The sequence below is a fragment of the Varanus komodoensis genome, unplaced genomic scaffold, assembly GCF_004798865.1.
Source record: "Varanus komodoensis strain SLA01 unplaced genomic scaffold, ASM479886v1 scaffold6_2, whole genome shotgun sequence".
In the NCBI taxonomy this organism is placed as follows: domain Eukaryota; kingdom Metazoa; phylum Chordata; class Lepidosauria; order Squamata; family Varanidae; genus Varanus; species Varanus komodoensis.
In genome coordinates, this window is record NW_025336346.1 from 7561162 (window position 1) to 7588599 (window position 27438).

Below are 27438 nucleotides of genomic sequence, written 5' to 3' on the forward strand. Positions count from 1 at the left end.
ATTTGAACATGCAGTGTCAGCACATCTAGAATACAGCTATTCTTTATGATATTTCATCCTCTACTTTCAAGTCAGTTTTATAATATCTTCAAATACAGACTAACAGCTGAGCCTGAGAACTGTGCAATGGAAACTCAAATGCCTTTAAACAGCTGTAATGTGGAATGGACGGTGGCCATTTCCTTTTCTGGCAAGGCTTTGAAAGACATACACCAGATCTTTTACTAGCTGGTTTTGATGTTTATGTTTGTTATGTCTGTATATAACACTTCAACAGTCAATATGGCAACTCAGGAACTTTCTTATAGAAGCTACTAGATAGCAGTCCGTGTATCTTCAATTAAATGTATACATTTGCCTTGAGATTTGGAGTAAGACTTACTTACAAGGCATTAAAAGCAATTAAAGTTCAAAACTCTCTTTCCTATTCTGATTTTGAATGTGTGTATTAGGACCATCTCTCTTCTATTTAGTATGAAGAGAAGTTTGAAATATGCACACAACTTTCACTACTGGCAGGCTTCCCTTGATGTAACATATTTATTAATGTTGTGTCCATCTTAAACACAATAGAATTGTGTTTAATAGTAAATTGTTTTTATTAGATGTGCTCTTGGTTCTTCCCTAAATGAATTCTGTCTCCGAACTTTTAATCTATGACTGTTCCCTACAAAGAAAATATGGAGTTAGTATTTTCTCTGGGCTAATGAAGGCACTCTGGAGTGCTTTCTTCTGCACAGGTTCCTTGTAATCCTCTTTTGTCAGAAAACATTTGCTCTCAGGCTTTCGTGGGATTTTAATGTTTTACTTGTACCTGTTCCACATTTTAATGCTAATGTGTTTCAAATAACTCTGCTTTTGGCTATTCTGATCCTTGCACTGCATACTATGTTTCTATTCATTTAATTTTATGCCACAGTTATGGGCTGTTCCAGGTCCAGAACTAGCCAGGTGGATCGAAATATTGCGACCGGCATCTGCAAGCAAGTATTGCAGTGTCCCCCCACCTCAGCTCAGGGTTCCTGCCAGCCACGCTTTCCTCCAGGATACTGCAAGCCGAAGGCCAATTCACCCTTTCCAGTAGACACTCCAACTTCTTGGGCTGATGGAGACTGTTGAGCATGCTCAGTCTTCACTGGTCTGGGGTGGGTTTTTTAAAGGATTTTTTTTGGCGGGGGGGGACAAACTTCCACAAACCGAGGTCTTGCCTATTTACTATAACTACGCTTGAACTGAATTAGGATTCTACTGGGGCTTCTGCATTCACAGCACTGACTGATTTTAACTGCTCTCTTTTTTAAATAATTGCTACTGTTCTATTATTTTTATCATTTTACATGTTGTTTTATGCTGCCTTGGAAGGATTTATCCTAAACAATGGCTTATACACCATTTAAATAAGTAGAAGAAATAGCTTGCACAACAGCTACTTGTTCACAAAGAACTATACAAAGCATGATGCGGGAAGAGACGATGCCTTTCCTTGCCTGTGCCTTTGCTTTTCTTCATGAGCCTGAAGATATATTTTGGCAGCCTGTGAATTACAGGAATTTCAGCTTTCATTGCAAAGGGGCAAACATGTTTCTACTCTATTTTGGCAGAACTGCAGCATACAGATGGAACTCTGAGGCCATGTCTTGGCAACCACGTTACCCTACCTCTCCCGCCTCCCCTGGTGCATTTACTGTGCAACCCAGATGCCAGAGTGCTGTCTTTTGTTCTCTGCTTTCTATTGTACTTCACCTTGGGTCCATCAGGCTGCTTATGAAACAATTACCTGGTTATGACAAAGCCATAGTTAATGTACTCTATTTATAAGCCTATTCCCTTATTTTGAAACAAAGGAACTGCTTTACATGGGAAGGGTCCTTCCACACTACATGTCCCCGTTGCAGGGGAAATTTCCCCGGCACTATAGTATCCCCATAAATTGGATGGGAAGGCAAAGCTTTCTCAGCCTGGCATCAATCCAAAAGCCCCTCACTTATACCTCACCTTCCTTATTACAGAAACATAACAAGACTAGATGCCCTGAGCTAAATAAAAAAGCAACACCCATACTGCTTATTTTTAGGTTCAGGTAGGAATAGGAAGACTTTCAAATAAATTGACAAATATATTTCTAAGATTAAAACAAGGAAACCAGGAGGAGGCTTTTTAAAGTCAGGAGTAAAATGAGACAAATATGCCAGCTTATGGGGTCAGTTTTATAGTAAGCTACTGGTTTGTGAAGTTCATTTTTGTACAAGCCAAATGAACCAGCCAGTAATCAGCTCTGTTCAGGGACAATAAGCTAAGAGAAATTAGTCTCTGAGTTGACAGAATTCTGCTCGATCCTTCTTTTTAGTGTAAAGTATTGAGGGCAGGGGCCCAAAGCAGACGTAGTCCTGGCATGCTGGGTTAAGTGATTGGGAGAAAGCTACAGGGTGCTCCCGCCTCCCCTTTCCATACTAACCACAGTGCAGCATTAAAGCTGCACGGACCTTAATGAGCACCATACCCTACACTCTAGCCCTCACATAGGAGTCCAAGTAGCTTTTATGGAGATGCAGAGTTATGCCAACAGACAACAGAAAGAGTGAATTTACAGGGAGGAAGGCAAGATGCCTGAAAGGTCTTAATTTGTTCCTGGTCTTTTAAGCTAGGTAAGAAATTAGTCGCACTGCATCAACACTGGGCCAAGATTTAATCAGTAACATTTTACAACATAAGCATGGATTTTTTATTTTGGTTTCCTGGTTCTCACACACTATGCTATTGCTGTTCTATACTGAAAATGTTCCCCCTGTTTAAGCTACCTGTTAAGCAGATGAGATTGTTAAAGAAATACAAATGCTATGCAGACGTGTCTCACCCTATGCAACTTAATCTGTCAAATCACCAACAGCTTCTTCTGCATATGTTGCCATATCAACTCTCTGTCTGAGTGCTAGCATATTAAATCCATATAAAGACAGGCTTTCAATACAACAATTTGTTGTCCTACAGAAATAACATCAAACAATGAATCACCAGGGATCAAATACTATGTCTAGGAAAGCAAATGTGTTCAAAGGTGACACACAATCTGAACATGCAAGAAATGCCAGGAGACTTCTTAGGGATAACAGAATACTCATGTTGCTAATCATAAAAATTGATGAAAATGCTCCCTTACTGGGGCTGTGCAAATTCCTCCCCATTTACTTCTCAGTTGTTAAATCTGTTAAATTTCCCAGATCAAAAAACCAAGGCTGTGGAGTTGAAGTCATACAGTCAGAGTCAGAAGTAATTCTTAGGTCAATGAACTCAGAGTGGAAGTTGGTAAAAATGTACTGACTTCAACTCCCAATACATTTTAATTGTAATATAAATAACATGTTCACATTTCCTATTTCACAGATAATAATTTGAGTAACCTACTTTTTCAAGTTATATTTTCAGAATAGATTTTAATTCCGGTTATATTGATATGCGAGTGAAAGAGGAGTCCCATGAAAAAAATCACAATGGCAAAAAAGTGTCAACCAAATCAGTTGTTTTTGAACACTTTACAATAACAGATGGGAAAAACTGTGTGTCAGTCTATTGTAGAGGATGATGATTGTTGTTTTTTCCTTTTGTTTAAAATTTAAAGTTAATAAATGTTGGTCATTTCTTTAATATATAAAATAAAAAAAGCCACAGAGGCATAGCTATTGCCCTTGGACCCAAACTTTAACAGGTTGGGGTTCTAAAAAGTAGGCTGATCCATACTGGCAGTGATGAAAAGCCTTGTAGGTTGAGTGCTTTCAATCAATATTGGAACTAAAAAATAGTACAGTTATTTCCTGTACTGATCTATAAATAAAGGAGTCAGAGTTGAAGTCAAAGGTTTTATTTACTGACCCCACAGCCCTACAAAAACCAGTGCAAATATTCTCAGGGTGGTGGTTTTTGTTTTGTTGTTAACTGTGGCAGAATGGGATGGAGCAAATGAACTTCCCCATGCAGTCCCATTCACTCCAGTGCCTTCAGTTGTCCTTTCTTTTTAAAGAACTGTAGGTGCTACACCAGTGATAAAGTGGCACCTGAGTACTGGTAGAAAGGCTGTCACGGGTGGGCTCTTGCACAAGATCCTGGAGAGATATCATGGGACACCAGCTTGCCAGCCAGTCCCTACAAACCACAATGAAACTGTCCTCTCCGACTTGGTCAACATGGCTGTGCATTGTGAATCAAACGTTCCTTGGAACAAGTAAATGGGCTGTGGAAAATAAGCCATTCTGCAGGAAGCGGTCTGGGTTTGGATGATAGAAACATAGAAACAAAGCGAGTCAGAGGGGCCTCCTGGGCCATCTAGTCTGACCTCTGGCACCAGCCAGCTCCGCTCATGACATGCTCACCATGTGGACGTCCAGCCTATCCTTGAACACCCACACCGATGGGGCTGCAATGACCTCTCGTGGAAGCCCATTCCACACCCTCGGGGTCCTAACTGTCAGGAAATGCTTCCTGGCATCCAAATGAAACCTTGGCTCCCTGAGCTTTGCTCCATTGGAGAGCGTCCTGCCTTCCTCTGCAGGGGAGAACTGGTCTCTACCCACCTCCATGTGACATCCCCTCACATACCTGTATGTCGCCAACATATCCCCTCTGAGTCTCCTCTTCTCCAGGCTGAAGAGACCCAGTTCCCTCAGTCACACCTCATACAGCATCCCCTGCAAACCAGCCACCAACCTTGTGGCCCTACACTGCACGGACTCTAACCTGGCTATATCCCTCCTGTGATGAGGGGCCCAAAACTTAGCACAATACTCCAGTTGCGGGCGCACCAGAGTCGTATAGAGTGGTAGTAATACCTCTCTTGATCTAGAAGCCACACTTCTGGCTATGCAACCAAGGGTGGTGTTCGCCCTCTTGACCACTGCATCACACTGCTGACTCATGTTTAGCCTGCAGTCAACCAGCACCCTGAGGTCCCTTTCACAAGTGCTGCTCTCCAGCCACTTGTCACCTAACCTGTACTTATGACAGCTATTCCTATGCCCCAAGTGCAAGACCTTGCACTTATCCACATTGAACGCCATCTTGTTGTCTCCTGCCCACTTCCATAGTCTGTCCAGATCCTTTTGGATCTGGAGTACTTGCTCCTTAGTTGTGGCCACTGTTCCAGTTTTAGTGTCGTCTGCGAATTTGATCAGCAGACTGTTCACCCCTTCTTCCATGTCATTAATGAAAAGATTAAACATGATCGGCCCCAGGACAGAGTCCTGGCAGACCCCGCTTGTCACTGGCCACCATCCCGACGATTCCCCGCTAATGGTTATCTTCTGCTTTCGGTACCTTCATGCCCTAATCCACCAGACAGTGCTTTGGTGTATCCCAAAACTCCTCAGTTTCTCCACCAGGATATCATGGGGCACTTTGTCAAAGGCCTTGCTGAAATCCAGGTAAACCACATCCACTGCATCCCCTCCATCTAGCCATCTCGAAACCTTGTCGTAGAATTCCACAAGGTTTGTCTGGCAGGACCTGTTTTTGCGGAAGCCGTGTTGTGTGGCTGTCAGCCTCCCTTCCCCATCTAGCATCACTAGATCTCTCTCTATTATGAGACTTTCAGTCCCCTGATCTCAAAGCAAAGGATGGAGTGATCACTCGAAGTACAGATTAGGGGAGCTATGGATGCATCTATCAGCTCCTCCCTATGGGTCAAGACCAAGTCAAGGATGTTTCCCCCCCTCGTCGCCTCTCAGACCCTCTGTGTGAAAAACCCTCCCTCTATAGCTTCTAGGAAGCGATGTGACCTGGCTGTCACCACCGAGTGAGTCTCCTAACTAATATCCGGGAGATTGAAGTGTCCCATAATTACTGTGTCTCTCCCCCAAGATAGCCTTAGAATCTGGCCTGACAGGACATCATCCAGGGTCTCAAGGTGACCTGGAGGGCGATAACATACCCCCACTGTCAGGTCTCTTTCCCTGCCAAAACCCCTAAGTTTCACCCAGACTGCCTCTACTGAATCCTCATCTGTGCTGCATTCTATCTCACTGCATCCTATCCCTTCCCTGACGTATAAAGCCACGCCCCCACCTCTCTTTCCCTTCCTGTCCTTTCTAAAAAGGTGATACCCTTCTATGTTCACATTCCAGACTTGCCTTTCATCCCACCAAGTTTCTGGTGGTGTGGCCACCCCCCTGGCTAGTCACCCACAAAGGGCTGCAGCACAGGAATCCTGTCACATTCTACCACAGAACGACTTCTTACCTGCAAATTCAGAAGCTGAACCTCAAAGGGAAGAGAACTAAAAACTGACCCCAACCCATAATCCTAAAGTTTGAGACATTTTAAAATAAATTGCTAAGAAGAAACTTTTTGGACACTCTATACTATATGCTTTTTGAAAACCAATGCTGCAATTGTTCAGTTTAAAGAGGAAGATGAGCTTCCCTTTCTGCATTCTACCTGTGGCCTTTATCTGTTGGAGGAACTCAGTGGAGGTTGGTGTCTGTTGGAGGAACTCAGTGGGGTGAATTGTGGGTCATGAGAAGAGGAGCCAAGGGGACATGGGCCACTGTACCTGGAACGGCCTTTGATTTTCCAGCCCTCAGCTATCCACATCACAGAATGGGAAAAATGAGATACAAAATATGCAAAGAATGGGGAAATCACACAGCCACACAAAACTACTTTTTTGGACCCACATTCCCTTTCCAGTAACAACTCCCAGTTCACAGAGGATCAAGTCAGTTTAAGATAAGTGGGAGGGAAGAATCCACTCAGGCGCAACAACAACGATAACAAGAAGAGGCGACGTCTTCAGAGGCACAGAGTAAAACAGTCTCTGGAGCACAAGAACAAGTCTGGAAGGCACCCACCAGCCTGGCCTACTCAGAAGTTGCACAGTGCAAAATCCCCGGATTATGCCTATTTCACAAGTAGCACAGAGGACCAGATCGGTGAGGGAAAGCATGGCTAGCAAGTTGTGCTTGTCCACAGTCCACCCCGCAGCATGCAGTGCCGGTGCTGCTATTCCTTGGCAAAGCACAGACACCCACCTCCCATTACACACAGAGCTGAATATGCTCACAGGCTCTCCGTAAGGGATTCATGTGCGCACAGACACACACTCATGCAACGAGGCATCCCACAGAGAATGCTTCCTCACCTTCAAGCTTATGAATGAATGAATGAATGAATGAATGAATGACTTTACTGAATAAGTCTTCCGGCCATTTCAAACAAACAAAAACAAAAGCAAACTAACATTTAAAACACAGTCACTTTGCATTAATATTTAAAAGCAATATATAACAATTAGGAACATATTAAGATTTTAAAACATTACATTTAAATTGCCAAACAATATACAATATGTATAAGCAATATAATTTGTGACTGACAGTTGATAAAACCAACCATTTAACAACCCTTACGTATTAAAACTATTATTAAAATCTGTAAGCCAGTCCATTTTTTCCAGTTTTTATCCTTATGTTGGCTGCCCTGAGAGCAAAAAAGACAACTCTCTGGGACACAAAAAGTTTGCAACCTTGTAAGAGAAAAAACAATTTATCCTTCACTGACCAATTTCTCAAGAGTTTAAGAAAGAAGGATGAGTAACGTTCTCTAGATTTTGAATATAAACAACATTCAAGGAAATAATGTGCCAAATCTTCTATTATAGATTAAAATTTAGATTTGGATACCAATTTCATGGCTCTTCTGTTTGATAGTGTGGCTACAGCAGTCTGTTTTCCAATATCTTACATTCTTAACTTGACCCCATTTCTTATACTGGTGCTAGGAAAGCTTATAGCCTCCAGACCAAAACTGCAGCTTGGTAACATCTTTATAAATTTATGGAGCCAGGAAGTTTCCAAGTTTATTCATCTGCTCAAGAAGACACTACTGTAGAACCCTGTCTTTACTCATCAAACCTTGTTTGAACCAATAATTGAATAGCCTAAGATGTATTTGGCCTGAAACTGCCATGATGCCAAATTCAGTTCTAAGCACATAGGCTGGAGCCACCCCTAAAATCATATATAAAAAGCAATTTTGGACGCTTTCTATTTCCTTGCTGTTAAAAACTCCCCAGATTGCCACACCATAAATTTGTACTGGCAACATTTTGCCTCTTGGCTTCTAGATCGAGAGAGGTATTACTACCACTCTACATGACTCTGGTGCGCCCGCAACTGGAGTATTGTGCTCAGTTTTGGGCCCCTCATTACAGAAAGGATAAAGCCAGGTTAGAGTCAGTGCAGCATAGAGCCACAAGGTTGGTGGCCGGTTTGCAGGGGATGGGGTATGAGGCGAGACTGAGGGAACTGGGTCTCTTCAGCCTGGAGAAGAGGAGACTCAGAGGGGATCTGTTGGTGACATACAGGTATGTGAGGGGATGTCACTCGGAGGTGGATAGAGACCAGTTCTCCCCTGCAGAGGAAAGCAGGACACGCTCCAGTGGAGCAAAGCTCAGGGAACTCAGGTTCCATCTAGATGCCAGGAAGCACTTCCTGACAGTTAGGACCCCGAGGGTGTGGAATGAGCTTCCACAAGAGGTCGTTGAGGTGCCATCGGTGAGGGTGTTCAAAGAAAGGCTGGACATGCACATGGTGGGCATGCCGTAAGTGGAGCCGGGGGTCAGACTAGATGGCCCGGGAGACCCCTTCTGACTTGCTCTGTTTCTATGTTTCTACGCTTGTACACCTTAATGACCAGCAAGAAAGAGAGTTTATAATTCAGGAGCCTGTTCTAAGTCTGAGCAGGGGCAGTTGCCTTTAGCTCATTTCTCTTTGGCTGCAATGCCCAAAATCCTGTGGAAGTGAAAGCTAGGCCAAGGTAAATCTATGAGTCCACCTGTTCAATTTAATTTGAGTCCAAAAACCACTTATGCCCCATTTTTTTAACCAAAAATTAGCACTCTTGATTTTTTGCTATTAATCACTAAGCCATTTTCCCCACAAGAAGCATTAAATTCTCCCACTAGCCTCTGCAAACCAACCTGAGTGCTAAACATCAGAATCATATCATTTGCATACAGGATGTTGGATGTTTATCCAAGGTCTTTGGCATGTGAAATCTTGACTATGAAGTGTGGAAACAACATCAATACAGAAGTTAAAGAGGAATGGCACAAGAATACATACATCCCTGACAAACCCCTTTATTTATTTGGATCTTCTCATTAAAGTTCAAGGTAATGCAGGCTTGTAAAGGAATTAACTTCCTCTGAAAACAGCAAGACTTACTTCTAAGTAGAACAACATAGGATTGTTTGATAAAGTCCATTGACCCCTGATCCTTTTCTCTCTCACCCACACAAACAACGAGGGATTCTCACAGAGGAAGGGTTTGCACATCACAATGATTTATCACACCAATTTGCATAATGTGCGGGTTGCTCCACAGGGCAGCCACAATGAACCTGGAAGATGATCAGGCTCGTTGTGGTGTTGCGCTTCCTTCCCCCTCCTCTTCCTTCTGGGGGACACATGGCGAGGGAGACATCCCCTCTCCCTCCTTGCTGTACGCGTGGCCATTTTCAGCTCACCATGGACGCATTTACCCTTTCTGCTTTTCTGGTTTGGGAGACTGTGGAAGCTGGCTGTCTGGATGGACCCCGTTAGGCCAGCTGCAAGTTCCACCTGCAGGTGCCCAGCAGCACCTTAGAGAGGATGCCCGTTGTCAGCCCCACCTTTATATTCTGCATGCACGTAACTGTGCTTACTGTTTTCCTTTCCAATCTGACTTGATCTGCGGAATATGAGCAGGAGGGGCAGTGCAGGAAGCGGGGCTGGAGCCAGTCCAGGGCAGGAGGGGGCCTGCTGGCCAAATCCAGCCATACACTACCTTTTCAGGCTGAGGGAAACTCTTTCCTCTTTTCCTCTATCTTCACAAGCCTCTCACTGACAGCCTCTAGATCTTTTTAAGCCATTTGCAATGCCTCAGGAGATCTTTATTTTTGAACTGGGACTGACTGTTCCTGTTTGCAAATGTACCCTCCATCCTTTGCGGGGGGAGATATCTGGTGTTTCCAGGGTCCAGAGAACCCCAGCATTTGGGGAACACTGCAAAAAGTGAGAACACTGTTGAAAGCCAACAACTCCAGAGCTCAGTTTTGCAGTGGAGATTTGAAGGGGGATAAAAAGATTGTGGTGAAGGGCAGGAAAATGTATACATATATACTGTAGTTTGCGCACCTAGAAACATAGATAAATAGAAACAGATCGAGTCAGAGCGGGCCTCCCAGGCCATGTAGTCTGATCCCTGGTTCCACCTGGCTCCGCTCACGACATCCCCACCATGTGCATGTCCAGTCTGTCCTAGAACACAGTCACTGATGGGGCTTCAAGCACCTTCTGTGGAAACCCATTCCATACCCTCGGGGTCCTAACTGTCAGGAAGTGCTTCCTGGCATCTAAATGGAACCTTTGCTCTGTTGGAGCACGTCCTGCCTTCCTCTGCAGGGGAGAACTGGTCTCTACCCACCTCCGTGTGACATCCCCTCACATACCTGTATGTCGCCATCATATCCCCTCTGAGTCTCCTCTTCTCAAGGCTGAAGAGACCCAGTTCCCTCAGCCTCGCCTCATACGGCATCCCCTGCAATCCGGCCACCATCCTTGTGGCCCTACATTGCACTGATTCCAACCTGGCTATAACCTCCCTGTCATGCGGAGCCCAGAACTGAACACAGTACTCCAGTTGTGGGCACCTCTCTCAATCTAGAAGCCCCACTTCTAGCTATGCAACCAAGCGTTGTGTTCATTGTCTTGACTGCTGGGTCACACTGCTGACTGGCCACCCCCTCTTCCTGTGCTCTTTCCCATCAAAACTGAAATTATTAACCCTTTTCAAATAAATTACTTTTTGGCATACACATAGCATATCATGCAGCAAATGCAACTGCCAGAAACAAAGCATCATATAGGAAAACTTATTTTTGAAGTATGAGAAAAAAGGGGCTAGGCCTCTTGAACAGCCTTCACAGCTGAAATTTCTGAATTTCTGTGGGGAGCTTGTGTGTACCGGAACGAACCTCACTTTGGCAAGGTGTTATGAGAACCACCCCCCTCAAAAAACAAACAAACAAAAAAAGACACACACACACACACTTCTGGAAAGCAGTCTCTCAATTTCACCTCCCTTCCCAGCTAGATCTTTGGAGCATCACTGGGATTCTATATGTCCCAAGGATTCCCTTGATTTTGCAACAGAGCTCAAGGTGAAAAACCTGTCTTTGAAATGGGAATCCCCTGACAAAGCTAAGCCACCTAATCTCTTACCAAAGAAATGAGGCTCCATCAGGCAGAGAGAACCATCCCTTCTCCTTAAGGCTCCAATAAGTCCCATTGAATTCAATAGCACCTACTTCTGTGTAGACCTACACAGAGCTGCTCTACACATCCCATCAAACATTTCCCCCATCCTATCCATTTACATACAGACTCTCCCATAACAAGGCATTCATAGAGACATCTGCTCCCTCCTCTTAACACTTCCAAGTTTAATCAACACTACGCCAGTAATAAAATTGATGAAGCCATCCAGCTGAGGAAGAATCTGAGAAAAAGAACCACATGAACAGAGTAGTGATGCTGCTCTACCTCTGAGATAAAGGTTATGGAGTGACTGTTGGGCCCTCTGTTTTTACCCAGAACAACTGGAAACGAAGGGATCTCCTGCAATTTGCTAGCTCAGGCCTGAGCAAGTCCATTAAACACATGCATGCATGCACACACACATAAACACTGTACACACTCCTTTCCTCCACTTGACAAGAACACACCCCAGCAGGCTGCAGGAGATTGCCTTGTCAGTATGGGGAAACACTCTGTGCCTGCAAGTTTGCAGGCACACAAGTCTCATCAGTGATGCTGCTACAGTGGACCAGGACTTCTTGGTCACTCAGTACAGCAGCAGGGATGTGAATGTGTGTGTGTGTGGGGGGGAGCTGCATCCACTGACCCCTGGCTGGTTCTGCCACTGGAGGATCCCCTGCTCTTGAGCACAACATGGTACTGCACTGCTCTTACAGTGGAGGCAATTCTAGATTTAACTGAACCTCTTCCTATTTTCAAGGTGAACTTGCCCAGCTAAGTGAGACAGCAGTCAAGTCATTAGGCCCACCTACAGAGAATTCCTCTCAACTCCGGCTCTCTTTCATTCCTTGTAGCTGCACAGGGAAGCTGGACTATGAAACAGCGTACCCGAAAAACCAGAAGCTGACGACTTCCAACTGGCAATCTGAGGTATGGAATCCTAGAGTGCTTGCTTCCCGCAGCTGGCAGGAATGCTCAGCTACTAAGACAGAATTCTCACTGGTATTTATTTATAGCTTTTATACACCATTCAGTTAGCAAACAAGCTCTCAGAATGGTGCACAGCCAGGATAAAAAGGATGTGAAAACATAACATATATACTTTGATGTCAGTAAGACATCTAGAACATCTATCAAAATGCCTATCATAAACAATTAACACATAATAATAATACAAAAACAGTGACTAATCCACAGTATGCAAATGACAATACAAATAAAACCCAATATAAAAACAAATAATCATATTTAGTAATGATTTAGGAAAGTAAAAAGGTTTTGACCTGGTGCTGAAATATATAAACCTGAGGAACTGGTTCCATGGTTGGGGTGCCACAATTGAGAAGGTTCTTCCCCTCATGCCCACCTTCCTTACTTCTTTTAAAGGTGGCTCCTGGAGAAAGACCTCCACTGATGACCTTAGAGTATGGGCAGGGGTGTAAGGGAGGAGAGGTTCCTTTAGATATCCAGGCCCTATGCTGTTTAGGGCTTTATAAGTTAATGTGAGCACCTTAAAGTGGGCCCAGACTTCAACTGGTAACCAATGCAGATGACAGAGAACAGAGTGTCCATGTTCATGTCTGCCCATCCCAATCAGCAGATGAGCCACCCTATGTTGTACCAACTGAAGTTTCTGGACTGTTTTCAAAGGGCAGCCCCACATGGAGGGCATTATAGTAGTCTAAATGTGAAGTTACCAGAGTGTGGATTATTGTGGCTAGGTTCAGCCTGTCCAGATAGGAACACAGTTGGTCTATCAACTGGATTTGATAGAAGATGCTCCTGGCAACAGAAGCCACCTAGGATTCTAGGGTCAATTCTGGGTCTAGGAGTACCCCAAGATCTGCATTCTGTCCTTTGGGGGAGTGCAACCCCATCCAGGACAGGGTAGATAGGACTGAAGTCCCCTCCTGGACTGAGGCTCCCCCTACCAACAGCACCTCCATCTTGTCTGGCTTAAGCTTCAATTTATTAGCCCCTTCCAGTCCAACACCCCAGCCAGACACCAATTCAGAGTTGTCACTGCCTCCTCTGGATTGCATGCAACTGAAAGGTGGAGCTGAGTGTCCTCAGCACACTGATGACACTTCAGCCCAAACCTCCAGATGAGCTGTCCCAGCAGTTTCATGTAGAAGTTAAACAGCATGGGGGATAGGATGGAACACTGACCTAATTGCCATGGGGCTGAGGTACTATTCCCCCAGTGACACCATCTGAAATTGGCTGGCTAGCCTGGAGCAGAACTCCTGCAGAGCAGTGAACTTCCAGCCCAACCAGTCTATCCAGAAGGATACCATGGTCAAGGGTATCAAAAGTCACTGAGAAGTCCAGAAGAACCAACAGGGACACACTCCCCTGTCTTTCTCCTGGCAAAGGTCATCCCACAGGGTGACCAAGGCAGTTTCAGTCCTGAAACCAGTTCTGAAGTCAGACCGAAATGAATCCAGATGGTCAGTTTTCTCCAAGAGTGTCTGGAGCTGCCTGGCCACCACCTGCTCAAGCAGCTTGCCCAGGAAGGGAATGTTGGCCACAGGCCTAGAGTTGTTGATGTTCACTGGCCCAGACTTGCCTTCTTCAGGAGGGGTCTGATCACTGCCTCCTTTAATGGAGGAGGGGCCAGTCCCACCTTCAGAGAGGTGTTCACATTCATCTGGATCCAAGACCACATTCCCTCCTAGGCTTTGATAAGCAGGTGTGAGGGGCAAGGGTTGAGAGTACAGGTGGTGGACCAGGCGTGTCCAAGAACCTTGCTCACATCCTCAGGCCTCAATAATTAAAAGTTATCCAATAAACAATATGCCACAAATAATTCCTCAAAATGAAATGTGTACTAACAATATAATTTTAAAAGATATGGCTTCTATGGAGATCTTTCAGTAAGTTTAGAAGGACAATTCAATTCATGCTGCCTGCTATTTATTTATTTTGCCTGTAGAAATTCAGCTGAAAATCCCTGCAGTGTTAGAGATCTTAAAGGAAGAATCTCTGTCATGTGAGGAAAAACAGATTTGTTGCAAAGCATCCTCCTTCCTGTAGCACTAACAACCCCATGCCTAAAATGCAAAGAATCACGCTGTTAGCTCAGCATGTCCAATGGGCCTCCGAATGCCTGGTCACCATACCACACGGCAAGCCATTCCTGAAATGGAGACAACTTAACAGAGTGGTTTGTAATGAGATTCACCCCAACCCACCCCAGAAATCCCACTGGGAATGCCTAAAGCCACTGCTTAAATTCTGGCCAAGACTGTGTTCCTACGCCCTGGAATTCTGGAGTGAGTTCCTCACTGATCATCCACAAAAATATCCCAAATGCTTTAATTTCTTGCACAAAATTTATGAGCCCAACATAAAAGGGAACTGAGCGAGTAGAAAGTAAAGTCCAGCTTGGCATAGTGCTAGGTTTATCTGTCTCTGGGAACTCCCTGAATTCACGCTCTGACTTAAAAGGATTAGCAATCATGCAGCACACAGTCAATAGATTTAGAGAAATCCCCAATATGGATAAGCCCAGCATGGTACCAAATCTTTCTACCCAGGCAGAGGGTGCAGCAACCATGTTAGCATGCTCAATACTTGCAAAGGGGTTGAGAACCAAACCTCTTGTCAGTTCTCAGAGCTGGCAGTCTTTAGGATGAATATTTTGGAGTCAGCGAGAAGGAGCATGGTTAGATTCAGTGCTAAGGCGTTTCTAGCAATGAAGAGGGTCCATTTCAACTTGAGTTTTGCACCACCTCATACCAGTTCCCAATACAACTCTTTGTATCATTCCTTTTGTGCTGTCAACCTCCATGGCACATTACAGAAATACAAGGGACAAGTCTTGCCGTACAAAATTCAACAGGGTGCAGGCAGAACTAGTACAGAAAAACAGAAGCAGGGATGAGTGAGTGAAAAAATATTTATTTCCGTTACCTTTACTTAAGAGTCAACTACAGTAGATATATGGGGTTAGGGGACTGTGCCAAGGGTTTAACAGAACCAGAGCTTTTGAGAAGGGATTTAAAGGAAGTAAGAGAACTGGCATCAGCACAGGTGGTTCTGGGAAGCTGTTCCAGGCATGAAAGGAAACAAAGGAAAGAGGATGGGGTCATCTGAGGGGCAGGGAAAACAAATACCTGACCAGATCCTTACATTTCAAAGCTAGAGCATATTGCACTGGTATCTCTGAACACCCACCATCCTTGACAAATTGTTGTCTTGATATCTGATAGAGAAATAATGCTGCATAACATTTCACAAAACTTATCTAGCATTATGAGTTTATATTCTGATAATTTGTAGAGTTCTGCGTTTTGAAAGCATCTGCATTTTGCTGCGCAGTAGCCAATGTTGAGGTGCTAATTACAAAAAACTCCAAAGCATAATTTCTAAGAATATAAATCTTTACCATATTCACCAAAGCGAAGCGACTCCCACTGCTGCCATTCAACAAGGGTGCTTACTGCCCGCACACCAGCATAAATTAGCAGCATTCCTAAGGTGGCATCTAGCAGAAAGTTGATAAAGTACCTAAGGGAATGAGGAAAATACAGAAAAGAATCTGAGGATGGATATATCTTAGAACAATGGAGCTGCAAGTATCAAAATCCACATTCTAATCACTATCAACCAGCCTCCTCACCTAGTTCTTATACTCTAACAGCACCTCCACATTTGCAAGCTTGATTTCCAGAAAACTGCATAATCACACAGTAATTTTCAGATCTGATGTTCAGCGCTGCACGTATATAGCCATCTAGAACACATACGAGTCTAGCAATGGAGTTGGAAGGCCCTGGATGTTATTGTACTTGGGCGACTTCTTTTGATGGGGTTATTATTTCGGTAGGTTCAGTAGCAAGTTGTAAGCTAAGATTTAAAATGTTCATTACTCTTTCAGTGACTACACAATACGGAAAGACACCAGTATTTGGAGAACTCCCATAGCCAATCAATCACCTCACCTCTCCTTCTGAACAGTAATTTTACTGTGCAATTAGGGTTGCACTGCACAACTATTTATTTTACCCAAATTGCTCCTTTAACCAGGACCTGCTGCTTGGGCAGCTTTACATTTACCATCTAAGCCTTCAGACTTGTGACAAGAGGGAGAAAAACAACACTGGGGGGAAGCAAGGTCAAGAAAGAAAAGAGGCCTGTGTTTCCCTCCCTCCTTTCTTTGATGTAAGAATCTTAAGTTCCAGCATTTATGTACTATAGAGACATATCATCCTCTCTTGATTTTGAGGGCAGAGACTGTCATTTCACAGATTAAGAACGAGTGAGCAAGTCAGATACCTCTAATGAAGTCCCTTACATTTGTAATGCTGGTACTGCAAGTAACAACACACACAAAGACCTAGTTTGTATGCTCTCCGTGGGTTAAACAAGCCACAATGGTTTAAGCTCCAGCTCATGCCGGGTACCGTTATCCTTACCACCAAGCACTGCCAACCCACCAGTGTGATAAAGTTGCTAGAGTGGCAATCTGGAAGCAGGGCAATTCAGATTCAGAGCCTTACTCAGCCATAAAGCACCCTAGGTGAGCTTGACCCAATCACTCATACACAGCATAACCTAACTTTCTGGCTAGTAGTCAGGATAAAAACTGGGCTGGTGGGGTGAAATATGGAGGCATGCACAGTCTGGTTAACCAAAATATACACTCTATGAACCAATTTTTCTGTCCCGTGTTTGTCCTGCTTGGTACCAACCTGAACTCTTTGGTAGAAGAAGCAGGATAAACACATGACAAAAGACACAATTTTTGGTTCCCAGACTGTACATACTGGTATGGAAATTTGTTAGCAGAAATGAGAAGGAGCTGCATAAGTGGTATTTTAAACACTTCGCTATAGAAAGAAAGAGAGGCTAGATGAATTAAGGCCTTTGGACTCCTCAGCTTTTGTGTTGCACAAATTTGACCTATTATTATACAAGGGGCCACCAGAGGTCACTGTTGTCTTGGATAATATCAAGCAGTGCAATTACTGAACAACTGATTGCTGGACCTTATTTTTCAACTGTTATGATTTAACTGCTTCAGAATTTGACAAGGGAAACATAATGCTGGGCTCATAGTCTGGATGTGCAGCTAGTTATGATAAACAATAAAATATAGCCTGCATTCTATTTATCAGCAGAACTTAAATGAGTCTGTACAGTAAAGCATAGTACACACACAGACATGCACTACTTACAGTGAACAAGGGTCCTCCTCTTTGGTAAGGTCTGATAAATACACATTGGCAAAGTGGATGAACAACATCCCTATGGCTTGTTTGGAAGTATCCAAAAACCTACAGAAATGTTAAAAAGCAAACATCACATTAAAAACTGCAGTTGCCCAGAGATCCTTGCCAAAAAATTCTAAGTTGGGGTGGTCCAACACTCAATTCCCTGAGGTCTTGTTCTGTGGTCCCCTTGCTGCTTGGAGCCCTCCCCCCACCTCCCATCAGTCTGGATCCCAGAGTTAGTACGGACGTGATTGCAGCAAGCTCTCCTGAGGCCACCGTCCCATCAGAAGGCTCAGGAAGAGAGCAGGCCGGGCTGGCAGCCTTGCAAGATCTCACCCAGCACGCCCTGTGTGGCTCCAGCTGATGAGTGCAGATGAGCAGGAGCTTCAGCAGGAGTAAGCAAGGCATGCTGGGAACAGTTCATTGGCTCAAGTACAAGAAGCTCAGCATGCCAATTCCAAGAAGGAAGGAGTGGCCAAGGGGGTCACATGGAAGAGTTTCTGGACAGGAAAAACGGGAGAAGGGCATGGGCCACCCCAGAGAATATGATATGGAAATGTAATTCATTGTGCAGCCTCCAGGTTCTGTGCTGAAGTCCTCAGGTGGTATGAAAAGTTGGAACGCCCTATTCTAGGTACCTGTAACCAACAGCAAGAAACGCCTTGAAGCAGCTATGAACATTTTATTTTTTGTGTATCTCACTTTTTACCCTAGCAGAGGATTTTTGGAAGCTTACTTGACTGAATGAAAGGGAACAGAATGCAAGTGAAATTAATCACCGCAGACTGTTCACAGCTAAATTCAGTTTTGCACTCAACATACGATTCTCATTATTTTGGAACAGGAATGTCAAGCTCACGTAAGTTGGAGGGGTAAACTTCCTATCCCATAAATGCAATCCTTCCGTATCCAGGGTATTCTATTTTATACTATATCCTCCCATATCCTCAAGCCCTTCAGCAGCACCAAGACTATCCTCAGTGACTGTTGTGAGCTGGGTTCTCCCTCCCATCAGTAACGATCTCGCCAGTGCTTCTTGCCAAGCATCTTCATTTTACACATAAGCCTATGAACAGATTCAAAAAGCAATGTTGAACCCTCTCTGGCCTCTTCACTCAAAGCTTTGCTTATGAATCCTTCTGCGCCTGTCCCTGGGGAGAGGACTGCTGTGAAACCAGGCACACCTTCACTCCTCCCTCTGAGATCCCAGCTGGGCCACTCTACAACGGTGATGATGGACTACTGGGTCCGCCTCCTAAGGAGGCTGGAGTTCTCCATCCAAAGGACTCCCCATCTCTAAATACTCCCACATCAGGGTGTTGCTGCTCTTCCTAGTTCCCACGGGTGGGTTGAATAGGCCCCTTGGCTGCCCTTGAACTAATCTCTTCCCTAGCAGGCACAGGTGGGTACCCAGGACCTTGGACTGCAGCTGGAGCCGAGTCTGTTTCAACAATCATCTCATTATCAGAGCCTGAGCTGTCAGCCCTGCTGCAACAGGCCAACTCCCCAACACTCATCGCATTCTCAGCATCTGAGCTGTCAAGTCAGCCAAAATGCATGCCCCTGAAGTTTGCCAGATGGTGCGCACACATCAGCTACCAGATACTCTCCCCTCTGTGCTGCTCTCCAAGCCCCTTTCCCATGCAATGTTCCTTCCAGTCTGGCTCTAATTTCCAAGTACAGGCCACAGCTTCCACCACCCCTTCCATGCCTTTCCAGTGTAGTTGCTAATTCAGGCAAAACAGCATGCTTCATGCTTTGTGAGGCTACCAAAACACTGCATTCCCCTCTCCACATTCCTTGACACCAGCGCTGCCTGCTAATTTGGAGAGAATCATGGAGGTGGCTGACACTAAGAAATGGGGAAGACATTTGCTCTGTTTACATCTTAATGTGAATAAATCTGATTTCACATTTTTGAATAATTTTTCAAACAAAAACTCAGCCTCTGAAATTTGTTCTTTGAATTCTGTAATTAATTACAAAAAATGGATGCAAAAAGCACATATTGGGGAAAACAATGTTCAAAAATTGATTCCTTTAGGAAAATTGTTTATAAAATGTGTATATTAGGTGCTTCATCCTAAAATTCATACATTAGGAGAACCGTGTGCAGAGATGCCTATGAATTTTCATGAGAACTTTTAAAAACAAAGTTTCAAAATCCCCCTGGGAAATTCTCCAAGTTTGAAAAGAGTCAAACTTAAGATTGAGGAAATGAAAAACTAAGAGTAACCAAAATTGCCAGATCCTTCCATTCCTGGCTGATTCTGGCCAGTGCCTACTGTGAACATCAACTGTAACCCACTAATGTTTCAGGAACTTTGTCTAAAGTATGAAAGGGGGGCACTGGCCATGCTGAGAATTCCACACACCCTGAGCAAGAAAAATCTCTAAAGAAAAGGCATTTTACTTCAGGAATTCTAGCAAATTGGTGGCAGGACAAGGAAGCAAATCATATTTGCTCTAATGAACAGGTAATGCTTTTATTTAATGTTTCCACCATTTAATCCTAAATATGGCCTTTGCATCCTGGTATTATCTGCTCTGTGTCAGACCATGAAGGTATGAAGGACCATGTAATACAACTGCCTTTTTCTTCTAAAAGGGATGAGCCAAGAGTTCACTTTCACAGACATCCCTGCTTCTGTAGGCATGCAGACTGCAAGACACAAACTAACACACTGCAGTCAGGCTGCAATGGCAACCATTTGCAATGAATTCTCAAAGATGAACATCTAGGAAAAGGTGACACACTCAAGGAACAATACTGAAAGCTCTTACCAAATCCTCCAAGGACGTCTTTCATGCTTTGGTTCTCTGAAACGTTTCACTGAAAGAAAATTAAGGATTATTAGTGGATTGTCAAAGTCACATCAGCTAACCCTTCAACAACTGAATATGCATACATTTCATTCTAAATAATCTTATCCACTATTCCAGAGCAAATTGCAGCTTAATACATAGTGATACCTTCACAGAATGACACCTGTGTTCATTACCAAGGTTCTCAGGAGGTACTTAGCTGCTAGATTATTTTATGTAAATACACAACACTTTCTCCTGCCTTTGCCCCTGATGCTTAAGTGCCTCACTTCAAACTGTCTGTAAATATAATGATCTCAAATCTAGAGCCACATGGTTTGCTTAGGGCAGTGCAAAACTGCTGAAATTAGTCATACCATTAAAAAGAAATGAGATATTTATGCAAACAAAACAACTCAAGAATAGAACAATTCAAGGCAGTTTGCCAAGAAATGGAAAGGTCACAATGAAAGCAAACACATTGTGAGCAAAGACAGTGTACTTATTCCTTGAAGTCGTGTGAATACTGGTGACATGGGAACTTTATAATGACAGCTTGAACTCATGAAAATGAGAACAAAGTGCAGAACTTGCTTTGAAAATGCCAGACTCTGGGGAGAAGCCCAATTGACTTAATGCAGTTTTGCACTAGCTTAGCAATCATCCTGAACTGCTAGTTTACATAAGCCTGCAAACAGACAAGCTACAGCTAGTCAACTGTCTCCATATCATTCAGCAGCCTTAACCTTCATAGTCACGAAGGTAGTCTGTGTGGCGCACATTCTTCGTGTTCCTTGGAAGTGAACTATGAAGAGGATGAGGACGTTGTAAAGCTAGCTCACAAAGACAAACAAAAAGAAACTCGCTGGGGTGCACGGTGGAGAGAATGGCGCATTGGAGCCATGCACAGGCAAGAGTTCTGCAATTAAATGTAGAAAATGCAAGGAGGCTGACATGGCATTTGGAAAACGCAAGGAAGCACTCTGCAGCTTCTCAGAATGCAATATAAACCAGACACAAAGGCACTGCATGAGGTGACAACGGAAATGCAAGATGCTTTGCCAAAAGTGGCAAAGTCCCATTGTAAACTTTTACCATAGTTTATCTTGGCTGGAGCAGGAGGCAAAGGACTGGCCCACCTTTTCTTTATCAGTATAATGTGACTTGCTCAGGAGTTAGATAGCTTTTGTGACAGCTATTTTACTTTGCTTGCCTTTCTTCCATCAGATTCTTTTACACCAGGGTGGAGAATTTTAAAGCCCTGGTCCCTTTTTGGTCTTCAGCTCTATCAGCCCTCAAGACCAAATACAGGATCAGCCTTAATTAAATTTATCAAGACCTGGGTAGTGTGGTTAGCTTTCTTAGTGAAGAAAACAGCTGTACACGACATACCCCATTACTCCCCGTTTTCCAACACATCAGATAATACATGCAAGCAAATTAAAGAGTTGTTTAACAGCACACATCCAAAGGTGATTGTTAAAGCCGTACTTTATGTGGAGCTTTAGCCCATGCTTAACACTCCGCAAGGGCTTTAATCGCTGTACAGACCGATTCGGCATACATGGAGAGCCTATGTGATTACTGCTAGGAAAGTGGATCCCATGGCAACATTTTAACTAGTGATGCACTTAGACTATGGCAACAGATCAGAGGAGATGAGAAAGCTGAATACCACAGGAGTAATTCCTTGCTGCCAGTTCTCTTTCAGATAAAATGCCCTGTCTTTGCAGAAATGGCACAATAGTCCTTATGATTTTAATAAGTGTTTCTCTCAACAGGACACACCTGCTGAGAGACTACAGACATAGGACCTGTCTCTATCCCACTCAAGACCAGGGGAAAGGGTTGTCTGTGAGCAAATATTTATGTAGAACCCAGCCCATTCCTGCTGCTCTAGCATAAACTTCTAGCAGCTTTGGTGAGGGCAGTGCCTACAGGGATGGGCTGGCAGAACTAACCTGACCACATTTCTCAGAGGGTGGCACCCATCAGTCCCCATGGGTGTACTTGCCAGGCCCCTCTTGAGACTTCAAGAGACTTCCCCCTGCCCCACTGTCTTCATGAGGAAGCAGAAGGAGATGAGCGTGGTGGTGGTGGGTAGAAAAAAAAAAAAAACCTTGATTGGGGAGAGAGATGAAGAGTTAAAGAGGACATTTTGGGGAAGGTGAATGTGATGGTATAATGAGGAGGAGGAATCTCAGACACGGAGTGAAAGGAAGATGAAATTCTAGAAAGCAGGGGCAAGAAAAGAGGAGATCCTGACGAAACATGGTTCCAGTGTCAGGTTTCCACAGGATGAACGCATCTTCAGGTCTCCCCAAAAATGACAAATGTGCCCATGTGGCCAAAAAAACCCCCTTGCCTACCCTGTGGTACAGCACATAGAGGAAGGAATTATAATGATCGACTGTATTTTGAATCCACTAATCTCTACAATGTACAAGCTCATTTGCCATCAATAGCGAACATTTTCAGGGACAACTGATTTGGGGATCAAGAAATGGTCTCAAATTTTACCTTGTGGAACCCAACCATTTCTCTCTTGTTCTATGATCTCGGAAACTTTGTATTCTGCTGAGATGGATCTTCCTGAGCCCTGACTCTCTAACTCTATCCACATGATATTTGGAATGCGTGTAATACTAAAGAGCCTATACATTTGGAGCTTCTTTTTGTAAGACGAAGACAAAGAGATGGTGATACCTAGTGACTGCAGTGCCACTTTCAAGTCCTTTACCTTTCCCAGGAATTAGAGCTGGATTAAAAGTCACTGCTGCATTGCTTAGAGTAGGGGTGCAACCCCTGGGTGTGGGGACCAAATCAAGCCCTCCTGGACTGGCCTCAACTACCATGCCTCCTCCTCCTAGTTTAACCTCTTCTTCTAATCAGCAATCATTGGGTGGCTTTCCAGCTTTTGTCCACCTTTTCACTATTCTAAAAAAATCGATATCTCTCTCCTAAGGCGTAGCTACTGGCAGAAAGAGGTTTAACCTAACATTTGCTGACATTTCAGCATCACCACTTTTGCTCTGGCCACCCCCACCCCCAAGAGCTGCTCCAATATCGAATCCAAGCCCTTGTGCCAAAAGAAGTGCAGCACACCTGGCACAGAGTCTTCTATTGTCTCCATGGTTGGGACACACCTGGTGAAGAAGCTGACCTGGAGAAGAAGAGGTTCGAGTTTTTTCAGATTTCTGCTTTGCAGGGAAGACTCATGCACCCCATCCCTAGGCTTGTCAGGAGGCGGCTCTACTTGCAAATTAAGGACAGTGCAATGCCACAGTCTCCAGTCTTATTCTCCATGTTTGCTCAGCTCTTCCTGGCCATTTTTGAAGTGGGTCCAGCAATGACAGCTGTGGCAGCTGGTGCTTTCCCCACACCGTGCTGCCTTAACCCAAGATTCCCTATCAGCCACAGCCTTTCATTTAGTGCTGACTGATGAAGCAGGCTGTTATGCTATGGATCTTCTTGGCCAGGCATATTACACATAGATGATGTCCAATAATTAAGCAAACTTTTCCCTCCATTCCTCAAACTTTCTGAAATTGATTTGTGTCAAACACATCCCAGAACTCAGGTTTTCATACAGTTATTGTATCCAAGGGGGCCACAGGTGTTCAAACCCTCCTCCCCCCGGTAAGACTAAGATGTTCAATGTGCCACCTTAGAAGGAACAAGAACTGTTCCTTTGGTGCAACAAAAAATAAAATGGGGGTACAATGTGCACTCTTTCCCTTAGCTGAGGAAAAAATTGACTCTAAGAGAGGCAGGACCTCACTCTCAGAAGTTCAGAAGATCGTGCCAATTGGCCTTCATGTATGTACTGGGCCAACGAAGGAGGATCCTCAGTCATACTTTGATGAAGCTCTTACACGTATGATGTGGCCATATTATGTCTGCACTTTCAAAATTGTCCAGAATGTGGGTAAAGTTTTGGAACCATCATGGATATTTTATAGAAGTGAGAATCAGTCTTGCCTTTAAGAAAAACATGTTTCAGTGTCTTTAAAAACCACAAAACAAAACCCACCAACAGTGTCATAATTATGACAGCTGAGAAAGACTAGTAATCTACACTTGAATTTGCCAAAAATCATTTTCCTAAAGTTACAGCATATTAACCCATGATAAAAGTGTTTGTATTCTCCTGTGTTTCTATATCGCACTGTTATGTGGCAATGGAGCATTCTAAGCTGAGAGTTTGCATCCTGTAATTAGTTCTGTAGTGAGACTGAATGATTATGAAGGCAGCCATATGTAACAGCTGTTGCTTATGAAATGAATGCTAATCAGAATCTTTGCAAGATAATTCAACATGGCTTTTTCTCAGATAGTTATTCTGTAATTTTGTAATTCTATTCATGCCAGATGTTCCGGACTTCATTTCCCAGTATGCCTGATTATCCACCATGCTGGCAAAAACTTGAGAGTTCAAGTTTAAAATATCTAGAGATCTACTTCTGACCATACCTGGTCTCTCCCATGGAGACAGTAAGTTTCTTGGTCACTTCTTTACTACAGCGCATCTTCTTGAACTCCAGACCTTCTGGAGACATTGGGCTGGATGTCCCACCACCCCCAGACACCACCACAATTGACAGAGGCCAATGCCTTTGGAGGGCAAGGAGCTGGAAAAGTTAGACTATCTTATTAGAAAATCAAAAACAAATATAAAAAGCATCATGATATAATAAACTTGACTCTACAGTTAAAACAAACAACAATAGTTTTACAGATGGCATGGGACTCCATTGTTTTTGCCAGTGAGGCAGGTTTTCTGGAAATGTGAACTGCAATTGTTTTTGGGGGAAAAATCCTATGCAAATAAGGATAATTTACAATGGGTAATTTGTACTGCAAATTGTTCAGTCTGTATCAGTAAAATAGGCTAAATTAGCTCACTCTAGAGAGTGATTTACTTTAGAATGTTTATTTACTTTTATTTAGCAAACAAAAAACCAGCCCATGTATATTTTTGTCCCAGTAAACCACAAGTATTGCAACTGAAATATTTGACCGGGGGAAATTAAACCACACTTAATATGATTTCCAAGTTTTATTATGCAGACATCTTTAATGGAAAGCTTATACTAATTAAAAGACAGTGACATGTACTTCCCATACATTCTTTAAATTTAAGGGAGAAAATTGGAAGGCACTGAAAACTGTTGACAGAGCAAGGACACAGCCCTACAGTTCTGAGACTGCTCCAATTTTTCCCCATACAGGCTGCAGACAGAACTGTGAGCTTGGGGATGACCTACCCACCTGGCTCTTCGGCCCCACACACTCCCAACTGCCATGGCAGCTCCTCCTCGGAGGCTGCTGTCACAAACTCATGAACTGCGGAGGGGAATGTCTTTTGGCGTTCTTCTCATTTTGCCCATGCCTGCCTAGCAGGAAGCCTCTGAGACTAGATACCTCCATATATCGCATGGCAACCCAAGGGTTCCAGTCTCATATACCTGAGCCACCAAACCACTGCATGAAAAGCTGACAGACTCTCATATACATAAGTTTTTTCTCACATTTTTCTAGGGATAGTCACTTGAAAAGCACTAACTACAACTTAGAAACTGCCAAATTTGCCTAATATTGCATTCGCAGTAGCATCTATTCACTGTTACTAATCAACTCGTGAAAACTGGAATTTTACCATTTGGGGGGAAAGTATTAGATGATTTCCTGCCCCATGTCACTGGGTTTTGCTGCAAAAGTCTAACCTGGCTACCTTACTGGAATAAAGGGGGTGTCAAATTCTTACATAAGTGTTCATTAAAGTAAGGCGTACTTCATTGTATTAACCTGGGTCTCTTGTGCTCACGGAACGCAGCTCTTCCTAAGTCATGGACTTTACACTTCCCTGTGGGAACAGCTTATCCTCCAGTCCAACTAGGAGCAGAGTTTTGCTCAACTATGAAATAAATGGAAAGCCTGCCATGCGTGCACTGACACCTGCAAAGCTCTGGATAGGGCTACATGAGTAAAGGCATTTTATATCTTCTCAATAGAATTGAGTTTATTTTCCTTCAAATTTCTACAAAGTTCTCTCTAAGAATATAAAAGTACTTCCCTAAATAAAAAGTCAATGCCTGTTAAAGGTCTGAAACTTTTGGTCCAGACTTACTTGATGCTGTTTGCATAGTTTTTGTAACCAATCTGTCACTTCACTGTAAGCTTACGTACATCAGCCATGGCACAAATCATAAACTGGCACATACATGCAAAAGATACAGCAGAACATAAGAGGCTCAAAGGCAGGGAGGAGCTGAAACAACCCATACAAAAACAGCGCAAGTGACCCTTTGGGTTCTGACAACTGGGATCCTCAGTGCGATGCCTATGGGGACCTCTAATAATGTTCCTGAAGCTCTCCACTCCCTGGCCCCTCCGAAGAAAACACTTTAAATCAGGGGTCTCAAGCTCGCGGCCCGCGGGCCAATTGCCAGGCCGGGCGGGGCACGGGGAGGGGCCCTGCAGCCTTCAAGCGCCGGCCTCCGGGAGCCACGCGGATGAGCGGCCCACCACTACCGCCTGATGCGGCCCAGCCTCACCCAGACTCTACTTCCAGCGGCCCCCAGGGAAGTTGAGTTGGAGACCCCTGCTTTAAATAAAAACCTTGGGAAATGCTAGGGTTGTCTTCTTTGTGACCCACCCTTTGCCTTGCTATTTCTCCCCTCCCTTTCTCCCAGCCTCACTAATTCTTTACCCCTACACTCTTTAGTGCATTTTGCCTTCCCAGATTCCCATCACAGCCAAGATGTGACTAGCCACATGCTCTGTGGTGGTGCTCACTGCAGTTTCTCAAATCCCCAAACTGTTCACAGGTCCAAAAAGGCTGGTAATCCCTGGACGACAATGCAGTATTGTGCACAGAGATGAGGCTATCTTTACAATGTGTGTTTAGATTACTTGGGTTACACCCGAGGGTACTTTGGGAGTTGGCAGGGGTACTCGCACGCACACCAGCCTCCATTTTGGAGACCTCGTGGAGAACAGGTGAGGATCCTGAGGCCTGGAAGGTGGCATCAGTGGTCCCAATTTTCAAAAAGGCTAGTAGAGGGGACATGGGGAATTATAGGCTGGTTAGCCTTATGTCCATTCTAGGAAAGACAATGGGAAAGCTC

General features: G+C 44.0%; 1 protein-coding gene across 2 annotated transcripts in view; it reads right to left on the bottom strand.

The window, feature by feature from the left end:
- The window catches only part of LOC123034283 (store-operated calcium entry regulator STIMATE), a 57790-nt gene that overhangs the window by 13635 nt on the left and 16717 nt on the right, over nt 1-27438 (bottom strand). The window contains exons 1-4 of one of the 2 annotated variants that reach the window (XM_044451528.1): nt 24782-26690; nt 20288-20336; nt 17468-17566; nt 15676-15797 (exon numbers count right to left, since the gene is read on the bottom strand). In XM_044451528.1, the coding sequence (XP_044307463.1) occupies nt 15676-15797; nt 17468-17535 (190 nt within the window). In that variant the 5' untranslated portion in view covers nt 17536-17566; nt 20288-20336; nt 24782-26690. Of the gene's footprint in view, nt 1-15675; nt 15798-17467; nt 17567-20287; nt 20337-24781; nt 26691-27438 lie in introns of those variants that run through there. The other variant, XM_044451529.1, reaches the window with a different exon arrangement.